The following is a 12,021-nucleotide window of genomic DNA, read 5'->3' on the forward strand; positions in this document are numbered from 1 at the left end:
AGGCGACAGAACGGACAGACCCACAATGCATTTCGAGAGCGCCCCATGCAAAGTCTATGAGATTCGTCGACGGACGCATGTAGTGTGAATGAAGGGTTAGAGTGTAGGGAGTAGAGACACATGACAAGGTGATGCACCGCACCAAGACACGGGGACCAGAAGTGTTCCTCCTGATGTTTGTTTCCCCCCCCCCAGGCACCAGCCCCCACGCTCCGGGCAACATCCACGTCCTGCCATCCATCACCTCCGCCAACGTGTCCTGGGAGCCCGGCTACGACGGGGGCTTCGAGCAGACGTTCTCCGTGTGGTACGGCCCAGTGTGAGTAGCTAGTTCCCCCCCCCCCCAAAGACGTTCTCTGTGTTGTACGGTCCAGTGTGCGTAGCTGGTTCCCCCCGCTGAGTGGGACGTTCTCCCTGTGGTATGGTCAAGTGTGAGCACCTCTCGATCCCCCCCCCCCCCCCAACGTTCTCCGCGTGCTACGGCCCAGTGTGAGTAACGTCCCAGAGCAGGACGTTCTCCTTGGACTCCAGCTTGGTGTAGTTCGGGACGAGGGGGAAGGGGTGCAGTGACACAGTCGTAAAAATATTAACGTGAATATTTGCGTTTATTCGGTTAGCTGGGGTGTATTTCACGCCGGGGGAAACACGATGAAGCACCAGGCGCTTCGAGCACCCCCACCGTGAGGAGGGAGAGCCACCCCGAGTCCGGTGAAGTTAGTGTTTATAAAGAGATGTGTGAGAGTTACTCTTGACACTCTGGGGCAGAGATGATTGCGTTCTCAGCAGAAACGAGCGAACTCTAAGCCGAGCTGCGCGGCGCCAGGGGTCTGCGGTTATGAATGTGTTGATCAGTGCTATCTAATTACCCAGTTAACTGTGATCATTACCTGCCAGAACACATTTTACGGCGAGCAGGGAGAACAGATACTATCTCACTGCAGTGGAGAGCAGGGGAGCTGCTCTGTGCTCCAGTGCCGCCTGCTACGTGTGGTACATACTGTTTTATAACAACTGGAACCCTTTGTCTCTTCTGGTTGTGATTGGCTTATTATTCATTATACTCACAGGCCACAGCAGACTGTAAACCATCTCACATTCTCTTCTAGAACTATAGCTAGATCGATTTATATATAAAGTTATGTAGGCAGGCAGATAGACAGATAGACAGACAGACAGGCAGACAGACAGACAGACAGACAGACAGACAGACAGACAGGCAGGCAGGCAGGCAGGCAGGCAGGCAGGCAGGCAGGCAGGCAGACAGACAGACAGACAGACAGACAGACAGACAGACAGACAGACAGACAGACATGTAAGTTATCTTTCTTTGATGAGTCAGCATGGACAAATGGATGATGGATACATAAATATATAAACTTATGTTTGACTAGTCTAGATGATTGGATAGATAGATGGATGGTGGATACATGCATATATAATGTTTGACTAGTCTAGATGAATGGATAGCTAGTTTGACTAGTCTAGATGGATGGATAGCTAATGTGTATAGTCTAGATGGATGGATAGCTAGTTTGACTAGTCTAGATGGATGGATAGCTAGTTTGACTCGTCTAGATAGATGGATAGTTAGTTTGTCTAGTCTAGATGGTTGGATAGCTAGTTTAATGTGTCTAGATTGATGGATAGCTAGTTTGACTAGTCTAGATGGATGAATAGCTAGTTTGTCCAGTCTAGATGGATGGATAGCTGGTTTGTCACATCTAGATGGACAGTGAGATGGACGGCTCCAGCAGTATTGGCTGACCTCTCTCCCCTCTGTCTCTGCTCCTGGCTCCGCAGGTCCAAGAGGATCGACTTCGGGCCCCACGACTGGCACTCCATGCCGGTGTCGGGCTCCGGGACCTGGCTGGTGGTGACGGGGCTGGAGACCAGGACTGAGTACCAGTTCAGCGTGTTGGCCCAGAACAAGCTGGGCACCGGGCCCTTCAGCGAGGTGGTGACAGTCAACACCGCAGGTGGGTTCCAGCCGGGGTCGTGACCTCAGGGTCACCGCGGGGTCAGCAGCCGCCGGTCTCTAGCCAGGGTTTATGGCGCTTTAGTTTTTAATGAGTTTCCGGTTTTAACGACTCCTGGGATTTGGACGATCACCAGATGGTTGGACTGTGGGCTATAGCGCCCTCTAGTGATTCAGTGCAGCTGATAAACACGTAGAAAGATTTATTCCATGTTGCTGCTTCAGAAATAAAGGCGATGCTCATCAAATACATAATAAAGGGAAGGTAATTGGCTACTACGTGTGTTCTTATCAAATGATGGACACACTACTGCAACAACTACGAGTCTTACTAATGCTAGTGCTATCACTGCTGCAACTACTAATAATACCCCTACTGGTACTACTAGTAAAGATAATGGTAGTCTGGATAATGGAGATGATTATGATGATAATATTTTGACCATAAACATGATATTTTATCCACATGTCATTTTTTAAGATACATTTGTTCATCACGAATACATTGCGTAACCGTGTCATTATGGTAAATAAGTTACATAACAGAAAAAGTACTTTCCGTTCCAGAAATCGTGTTAGGAAAGAATCATAAGACTATATGACGTCGTCAGCTGATGTGTTTCCTTCTTCGATGGGGACGGTGGCTCGTGATGCTTCTCTCCTCATGTTGGATCTCTAACTGTGATTGACAGAGCATATGTTACCATTGTTGATGTTTTGAGTAAGAGGCAGAAGAGGATCCTTCTTCTTCTGCTCTTCCTCCATCATGAAACGTGTTACCAGAGCGCTATTCTGATCGGGATTCTAGATCAGAAATCGCATATTAGGAAATAAGATGGAAGACTATTCCCGATTTCTGATCTCCAAATCGAGGCTATGGGATTTCAGAAATCGTATATTCCTGAGATTCGAAATCAGAAATCGGGAATCGTCGTCCATCGTATTTCCTAATATGCGTCTTCTAAACGGCACCATCCCTCTTTCTCCTGGAGCTGTGCATTCCCACAAGCGGCATTAAAGCTCAAACGCACTGAACCAAACCCCCCCTTGTTCAGTGTGTGTTCCTAAAGGGCTGATTATGAGGCCCACGTTCACGCAACGCAAGGGGGTTACGGACCCCTAACGTCCTCGCGGACCCTCCTTGCGTCCACCGCAAGGGCCTGATGTGCGCCTCCCAAAACCTTCCGTCGAGGCGACGCAGCAGCAAGGGCTGTGATTGGTCCGCCTACTAAAACCTGACGCAGAACCATCAAGGTTCAAGACTGCGTCGAGGCGTCTAAGTGGTCACTGCGTTGCGGGAACGGTGGGACCCTAATCATCTCTTTACCCTCCTGTCCCCCCCGTCCCATCGCAGGCTCCCCACTGAGCACCCCGGAGCCCCTGGTTCTCCTCACGCCACCACGGTGCCTCACCGCCAACCGTACCCAGCACGGGGTGCTGCTCACCTGGCTGCCGCCCGCCAACCACTCGTCCCCTGTGGACCGCTACATCGTGGAGTTCCGGCTGGGCGAGCGCTGGGAGGTGCTGGAGGACCTGATCCCCGCCACCGAGACCGAGCTCATCGCCCGCGACCTCATTCAGGTGGGCGGGGGCCCGAACAGGGAGCTTTGTGTGTATGCACTCACCGGGCGTCACTGTAAACATCTTAAAGGGGACATATTACATCCCCAGGTGTGGGTGGGATTAAGCCTCACAAGCCGTTTTGAAAATCTGCCCCTTGGCGTGTCCACCTAGATGTGTGCTGGATTGATCAGTCCACCAGCCTACCCAGTGGACTGTAGCAAACGTTGGTCATCTATCCGTCATGCATCTAGATGGACACGCCCACTTGTGATGTCATAAGGGGCATATTTTCAAAACGGCTTGTAAGGCTAATCACACTCACACCTGGTGGCATGACATGGGACCTTTAAGGTGCCGCCACAACCAACAACCAATGATAAAACGTTTACTTAAGTGGTCCAATTAGAAACCTCTGCCTTCCACAGCCAACCACATGTTTATGTTTGTGAGATTGATGTGCAAGCGCAATAACATATGCACAATAAAACGTGTACAGATAGAGGCTAATATGCAAAACAAGTAAACCGGTTTGGTTGTCTCGTCGTTTTTCGTGATTTATTATGATTGCATAACGAAAGCCCATAGTATGCTCCCATATGATCGTAGCACTAAATCTATAGTACGTTCGTAGAATATGTTGCAAATATTGTAGACCTAAATTGACGTACGGGCAAAACTCTCAACATGTTACAAACACAACGCTGAGAATCACAAGAGCCTACACCCCAGAGTTTTGGTCATACTGCGCTCATTATTTCATCCAATGCCTGTCTTTTGTTTGTTTGTTTGGTGTGTGTTGCTGTCCAGGAGTCCTGGTATGAGTTTCGGGTTATGGCGGTCATGGATGACCTCATCAGCGAGAGCTCCAACGTGGTGGGCGTGTCCAGCACCGGTCAGTATTGCCCTATCACAATGTCGTTGTGGTTAGGGGGTGGGCCTCCCAGACGAAGGGTTGTGGGTTAGAAATCTAACGTCCTCTGCCACGACATCTCTGTCCCCTGAATGTTCAATGAAAGTGTATTAGCCTCTGCTAAAATGACTAAACAGTAATATAAACATATTACGGTATTAATGCTTTGACAATGATAATCAATTACGATGAAGGTACATTCTGTATATTCCCTTAGAACACTGTAACGCCTCAAACACACCACATGGTTCCTAACGTTCCCACCCCCCCCCCACCCATCCAGACCTGTACGCCCCCGCGGAGACGGTGGACGAGGGTCTGGCTCGGCCCGTGGTCGCTGGCGTGGTCGCCACCATCTGCTTCCTGGCCGCGGCGGTGCTCTTTAGCACGCTAGCCGCGTGCTTTGTCAACAAGCAGCACCGCCGCAAGCTGAAGCGTAAACCAGGTCGGATGCACACTGGTAGATACACCGAGTATTACGCGCACGCCGCCATTTTAACACCACTCCAGCTCCCCCCTCCCCCCCCCGTGGACGAGATACCGAGTTTGATCTCTTGTTGTTGTGCTTCGTTTGTTTGTTTCCTGTTTCCTGTCTTTTTCCCCCCCGTAGACCCGCCTTTGTCCGTGACACACTTCAGGAAAAGCATCGAGTCACCGTAAGTAGCGACTGCCAGCCACCGCGCACAGCTCATCCACTAGAGGTAGCTCACATTGTGCTTGTTCAGTGTCACCGTGGAGAATGAAGGGGAGATGACGATAAATTAAGACGATTGGAGGAGAAATGGGGTTCTTTAATTCTGGACCACCTGATTGGTTATTAGCACTCACACCTGAACTTGAAGAGTTGACGTGACAGATCTGGGCAGTTCCAGTCGAGTCAAGCTTTGAGGGCTTTGTAATTCAATGTTGTAACATTTCTCAGGCACGCGACTCGCCTTGCTTCACATGAGAGACGTTTTGAACGTCAAAAAAACTGAAAAGTAAAGCTAAAAAGTGATACAAAAGCAACAGGTTTCGGTGTAGCCACCAAAGACCCAACTTGCAGTTCAGTTCACCAACAGTTTTTCTCCCTCGTCAACAAATCGCTGTGAGGGTAAAGTCTGTAAATAAAGCGAACCATTTCTACCAAGTTCAAGGAGTTGGATACTAGATTAAGGAAAACATTGAAAATAAAACCTTAAAAGGTTATCGGTAAAAGGATGAAAGGAATGTGTACAATAGCGACCTCTGGTGGATCCCAAGAGGGGTTACAATCTGGCTGAGCCGAGTCAGCATTTCAACCACATTATCCTGAGTGCCAATGCTGCAGTCCACGTATCGATCTTTGATTCATCTGTATTCTTTACCCTTTAAAGCTGTCTGCCTTCTGCATGGTTCTTGCAGTGTTTGAAAGTGGCTATTTTTAATTTAGCACTGAAGTCGCACATTGACCGTACAATACCAGCGCTGTCCGTGTGTCTGTCTGTGTTCAAAACCAATCCTGTACTCTGTATGACTGCATTCGAATGTCAACCTTTTCCAAAAAAAAAACTTTCTCTGTGTCCTACGTGTTTCCGTGTTAAAGCACCATTTCCGAAAAACCAAACCATTTAGTCGCTTCTTCTAACTAACTCTCGATTAGCTTATAAGAAAAACTGCATTTAAAAGCTGCATAGATAATAGATTTCAGCCATTCTTTGGACCGGATTGTTATTCTAAAGACTGTTTGCTCAGTCTGTCTTGTCAAGCATTCCCATACTTGTACCGATAAACAAACAGAAAACCAAAAAAGGGAAGTCTTACGTACCAGGGCCGTGTTGTTTGTGTCCCCTCGCAGGCCTCCTCTCACTCCCTTGCCAGGGGTAGAACCCTGCTGGGATGAGCCTGCCAGGAGCAGTTACTTGCCCCCACCAGCCAGCCCCCTGTGAGTGCCCCCCCCCCCCCCCCCCCCCTTACCCCCCACTCCCCATCCCTCCCGCACCATAAAACCCAGAACGTGTGCTGCACTGCACTGGCTGCATTGGCTGCATGGTTTACGCATCGCATAGGAAAAACAATGGAGTTGCAACAATGAGTGTTTGCTTTAGTGCACCACTGGCCTATTTGCATGCCCTGTACGATGGCTTGAATAGGCGTCGGCTAAGCTGCATGTACAGTAGTGGGTAAAGGCACTCTGTGTAAATGTCTGAGCTCTCTTATTCCATTCGGCGGCAGATTAAGATAATGAGTAAGGAGATTTGGCTGCTCCTGGTTTGTGGGAGTGATGATTGCACAGAGGCCTGGTTAGCGGTCCTGTCATGGCTCTTCGCTCACATCAGCGTTTTGTGCAGCATATGCAAATAGGCCTTGGTGAAACAAAAAAAAAGAAAAGCAAGTGGTGATGGGGAATCGGAGATCTGTGAGGCGGTTGTCATGGTTGCATAGACGGTTCTCCCCCTCTCATCCCATCCCCTTTTCGGCTTGGCTCATTAGCTGCAGTGTTCGCGCTGGATGCTGATGGCGCCGCGAGTCATCCTCATTGTGCCGTTCATCGTGGCTGACTGGGTGTGCTGTCATCATGGCTTTGGTGTTTGGCCTCATCTGTCCAGCTTCCGGAACGTCGCTCCGCACTGTTTTACTTTGCTTGTGTCGGCCGTTTTACGGCCCGGCGTCCGTAGTGTCGGTCTCACTCGACCACGTTGACGTGTGGCTAGGCGCTTTGACGTGTTAACGCCGCGGTGGCGTGTGTTTCCCGTGTGTCGTCCCCCCCCCCCCCCCCCCCCCCCCCCTCTCTCCAGGCTCTCCTCAGGAAAGATCAGTCCCGAGAGCTCCCCCCCGTCCAGGCCGCGGTCCCTCTCCTCGGACAGCTCCCACGGGCCGGGCCTCTACGTGCGCAAGCTGCCCAGCCCGCTGCGCGAGAAGGACAAGGAGCTGTCCTTCTACAAGAAGACCAAGCGCGCCATCGCCAGCAAGAAGTACAGCGTGTCCAAGCACGAGGCGGAGGTGACCACGCCCATCGAGCTCATCAGCCGCGGGCCCGACGGCCGCTTCATCATGGACGCCAGCCCGCCGGCGCGCCGCATCCAGGGCTTCCCCTTCGCCGAGGAGTCCGACATGTACCCCGAGTTCCGGCAGTCGGACGAGGAGAACGACTTCGACCCGGGGCCCCTGCCCCCCATCATGCCCACGCTGCGGCCCCAGCTGTCCCCCACCTCCTCCAGCCTGGAGTCCACGCAGCCCCCCAACTACAGCCCCCGCCTGCACCGCGCCATGGAAGGTATGAGCTTCGCGGAGGGCGGCACGCTGCACGCTTCGGGGCAGGCGCCGGCCTCCCGCTACCGGGGCTTCCCGCAGGGCCCGTTCTACGGGTACCTCGGCAGCCGCGGCGAATCAGGGATCCCGCCGCCGTTCTACATGCCCGACATCAGCCCCCGCAGCTCGGCGCTGTCCTCCCCCCCGGGCACGGCCGACGGGGGGCCGTTCGGCTACCCCTCCATCCCGGAGGAGAGCGGGGACATGGAGCACCATCAGTACACCGCCTCCGGCCACTCGCTCTCCCTCACGCACAGCCCCGTGCCCCGCTCGCCCGAGAGCTGGCAGCCTCATGAGTTCCCCTTCCTGGGTCTAGAGGGTCCTCGCTTCATCTACCCGCCGCACCATCCCCTGCATCACCCCCAGGACCTCCCAGACCCGCCCCCTTACCCGCCTCACTCGCTGCCCCCCAGCCGCCTGCACCTCCCGCCCATGTCGGACCCCTCCAGCCCCGGACTCCTGCAGCTGGAGGTGCCCTCGGCCCCCCAGGGCCGAGACCGGCCCCCGGGGCCCCCGGTGAGGCGCTTAGCTATGCAACAGGCCCAGAGTCTGGGCCAGCTCAGACACACGTCCCACGGTGTGGGCGTACCAGTGTTGCCTTACCCCGACCCGGTGGCGCGCGCTGGGAGCCCCAGCACGGCTCCCAGCAGCAGCCCGCAGTCGTGGCTCAGCCCCAGGGCCTTGCGGCGGGCCGACCCCAGCCTGCCACCGCTGGTGCTCCAGCCGTCGCGCCTCTCGCCGCTGTCCCAGAGCCCGCTGAGCACCCAGCCGGGCTCCCCAGACATCCTGGTGCGGCCACCGCCCCGGCCGAGCATCCTGCGCACCTCGCGCTCGCTGGAGATGCCCGAGATCACCCTGCGGCCCTCGGCCTCCGTCAGCTTCTCCCGGAGGTCCTCCCCCACCACCTCCCCCACGCAGGGCGCACGTCCGCCCGGCACGGGCTACCGCGGCACCCACATGTCGTACGCCTCCACCGCCGCCAGCTACCCCTCCCAGTCCCCCTCCCCGCCTGCCGAGGGCAGGGACGTGTTCGGGCAGAGGCCGTCCCAGAGGAGGTCGGAGGAGGAGATGCTGCCCTCCGAGCCCTCACAGCTCCAGTTATCCGCCTCAGGGTAGGTGATCCGCTCCCCCCAGAGAGGAGGCCCGTCGAGGGCGCGTCACACTAGGACGTCCCGGTTCAGCCGCCACGTCTCTCCCCCCCCTCCCCCTTTTTGCTTTAACACAGAGCTACTCAAATAGGGTGATATTTTCTTTCCTTTGCAGTCTAAGGAACGCTAAACGATGATGCATATTTGATATGAATATGCTGAAAGCATGTAATTGCATTACGCACACATTTTGGAAATCTAGTGTAAACTGTAGATTTTTTAATGGGCAATAAGCAAATTACTACATTACATTATATAAGCTCTAAATTTTTTATTCATTAATTTGTCGAAATTCAGCAATAAACTTCCAAACGTAATTTCTAAATTAGGTATATATTCGGCTGTTTGTCCTTCCCTACAATTCCCCTGATGCCATTACTACATTTTAGTGAACTAGTCACAACACATTACAGGATTAAAATTCCTCCCTCTCAAAGCTTTACGCACAATTCTTGTGATTGCATTCAATTCTACCTGAGGCGCATATACAATTTGCACCCCATAATGCCTACTGTATACTTTTATTTCAACGCATCCTTCTGTTGCCCCTTTTACATCCACCCGACCCCCACCCACACCCCCATCCCCCCCATTCCTTCTTTGAAAGAAGCAGCCTAAGCCCTGGGTGGGGGGTTGGGCGGGGCTGGGGCGGGTCAGGGAAGGACAGGGCGTGGCCGGGCGGAGGACTCCTCCTCCAGCGCCCCAGGCCTTAGACCCCTGACCTCCTGTAAGGTGTGCTGCTGCTTCCTTCATCCAGGGTAAGGGACTTACCTCATTTGTTTTTGATTGATCTCAGCTATCTGGGCAGCGTTGTTGTGACCAGGCCCTCTACGCCGCAATAGGTAAGGGTTGGACCCATGTCTGAGAGGGAAAGGGCTCGGAAGGGGGCTGGCTCCAGTCTCTCTCTCTCTCTCTCTCTCTCTCTCTCTCTCTCTCTCTCTCTCTCTCTCTCTCTCTCTCTCTCTCTCTCTTTCTCTCTCTCTCTTTCTCTCTCTCTCTTTCTCTCTCTCTCTCTCCTTTAAAGGGGAACCACTTTGGGCTGAAGGCCTCTGTAGGCGGATGATTCAAGTGCCTAGTGTTTTAGTGTTTAACGGTAATGAGATCGTAATGAGACAAGCTGCCCCCCCCCCCCCCCCCCCGCCCCCACCCCTACCTTCCAAAGGGCCAAACCACGCCCCCTGTGTTTGGGGAGGGGATGGGCGCATTTCTCTGAAGGATCTTTCGCATATTGCGATTCATAGGAGGAGTATTTTGATTTGTTATTGTTTCGTCGATTAAGGAGGAGTATTTCACTTTATTTTTTACTGAGGAACACACCTGTTTCCCTTGATTACGAAAAAATGAACCCAAACTTGAATCAATAGAGGACCCGTTGACGACCGATAGACTGGAGTGTTCCCCTTTAAAGTTGTGTTCCATGTGCAAAATGCCATGCATGCGTTCTTTAAATTTATATATATATATATATCTCTTCTCTCTACAACCAGAACCAAATAACAGTAGTCCTCAGAATTAATTCTCCGTCACATGTTGTCGTCTTCCAAGTGCTTTTTGTTTTTTTTCTGTCATGTGACTGTTTTTTGAAAAAGGCCATTTCCTTCTTCCTGTCATGTGACTGTTCTCTAACAGCCATACCCCTCCTCGTGCCATCTCTTCCCGTCGGCATGGTGAAGCCTCTGTACGCAGTGTTCATGTCTTTGGAAGTGTGCTGTACAGTGTCCATGTCTGTTGAGAAACCAAGAGAAAACGTGTAGTGTTTGGACAACGCGTGGCCACTGCACACAGCGTCGTCTGTGATGACAGAGACCCCCATCTCTCCTTTGGCTAGGACTGTTATCTAAATTCTTAAGATTTTGTATCTCTTTTCTCTCTCCCCCACTCTCTCTCTCCCCGTCTCTCCCTCTCTCTGCTAATGGTTGTGATATGGTTCTCTCCACAGTGACACAGAACGGACTGCGTCTCTTAAGCTTTCTGTGCCTTTTGAAATGTTTCCCACACTAGGAAATAGGATGAAACTTGACTTAAGGAAAGGTTAAGTCACGTTTTGAGGCTCTCCTGCTCGGTGTGTTTGAAAGGCACACTGGTCGATCTTAGAGCTTCTAAGACCTGAATCTTTAATATGTTGACTTTTTTGATTTATTACATGTTCTTTAAGAGACGGACGGCAAAAACACAAGTATTCGGTATGAGGTAAAAGTATTTCTTAAAACCGACCGTCCATTAAGATGACAAAGTTGCAACTGTCATGTAGTTCATCTAGATCTAATTTTTTTTCCTGATTAAACATTACTCATCTTTTAATCAATGTAAAGGAAATTATGTAACACCCATACAATGGAAATAGTAACAAAACATACTTCACATTTAATACGAGTGCAGCTACTGCGACTGGTGAGCTAAACATGGAGCTGTGTGTAAATGTCTCATTGACTCGGATTGTTTTCATTCTATGGGTTTTATACAGATGGAGACATCCCATAATTAAAGGCCCAATCTAGCATTTGATTTGGATGATAATCTGCATATTATAATATGCTCATGCTATACAAATTATCAAGTTAGAAATCAAATCCAACAGCATTTAATTTCAATCGCAAAGACAATAAATCATGATATTTATTCCAATATATTTTATCTTTTTAGGAAACCCTTCCTCAATTCTCAATTTCATCAAAATTCTGGATTGGGACTTAATTATATACGTTTTTCAAGAAAGTGACTGTCTATATTTCTACACCCTGCCTTCTTTCTTTCTGTCTAAACGTTCTATTGCCTACTAATACAGGTAGAAATGGAATAAACGTCTGTAGTGACGGCGCTTATTACAAGTCATAACAACATCCTGCCTTAACCCGCCGCACCTTGTCGGCCATGTTGGAATACACTCAGCGTCCGTCTGTCCCGGCAGTCGGAGAGGGTAGCGGTTAGCCTAGCCGTTGGGTTTTAACACCAGTGCGCGGTCGGTGTGTCCCTGTCTCTCCCTCTCCCTAGGGAACCTCTAGGGGCGTCTGGGGATTCTGCCGGGTCTGAGAATTTACAAGAGCTTCTGCACCAGTGTATCACTAAAGCCAAGGGAGAGGCGGCCAACAACAATAACAACACCACTTCTCGAAGGAGAACAGGTCAGCAGCGTCCAATCAGAGCTGGGCAGCAGA

General features: G+C 51.4%; 1 protein-coding gene across 7 annotated transcripts in view; it reads left to right on the top strand.

Annotated features, from left to right (window-relative positions):
* The window catches only part of igsf9ba (immunoglobulin superfamily, member 9Ba), a 61,180-nt gene that overhangs the window by 43,375 nt on the left and 5,784 nt on the right, over nucleotides 1-12,021 (top strand). The window contains exons 12-22 of one of the 7 annotated variants that reach the window (XM_060074744.1): nucleotides 196-319; nucleotides 1,801-1,976; nucleotides 3,330-3,556; nucleotides 4,346-4,430; nucleotides 4,732-4,908; nucleotides 5,059-5,104; nucleotides 6,265-6,351; nucleotides 7,205-8,830; nucleotides 9,663-9,708; nucleotides 11,022-11,056; nucleotides 11,858-11,990. In XM_060074744.1, coding sequence (XP_059930727.1) covers nucleotides 196-319; nucleotides 1,801-1,976; nucleotides 3,330-3,556; nucleotides 4,346-4,430; nucleotides 4,732-4,908; nucleotides 5,059-5,104; nucleotides 6,265-6,351; nucleotides 7,205-8,830; nucleotides 9,663-9,708 — 2,594 coding nt within the window. In that variant the 3' untranslated portion in view covers nucleotides 11,022-11,056; nucleotides 11,858-11,990. Of the gene's footprint in view, nucleotides 1-195; nucleotides 320-1,800; nucleotides 1,977-3,329; nucleotides 3,557-4,345; nucleotides 4,431-4,731; nucleotides 4,909-5,058; nucleotides 5,105-6,264; nucleotides 6,352-7,204; nucleotides 8,831-9,662; nucleotides 9,709-11,021; nucleotides 11,991-12,021 lie in introns of those variants that run through there. The other 6 variants (XR_009529617.1, XM_060074743.1, XM_060074740.1 and 3 more) reach the window with 6 other exon arrangements.

Source organism: Gadus macrocephalus, chromosome 16, assembly GCF_031168955.1.
Source record: "Gadus macrocephalus chromosome 16, ASM3116895v1".
NCBI classification, from domain to species: domain Eukaryota; kingdom Metazoa; phylum Chordata; class Actinopteri; order Gadiformes; family Gadidae; genus Gadus; species Gadus macrocephalus.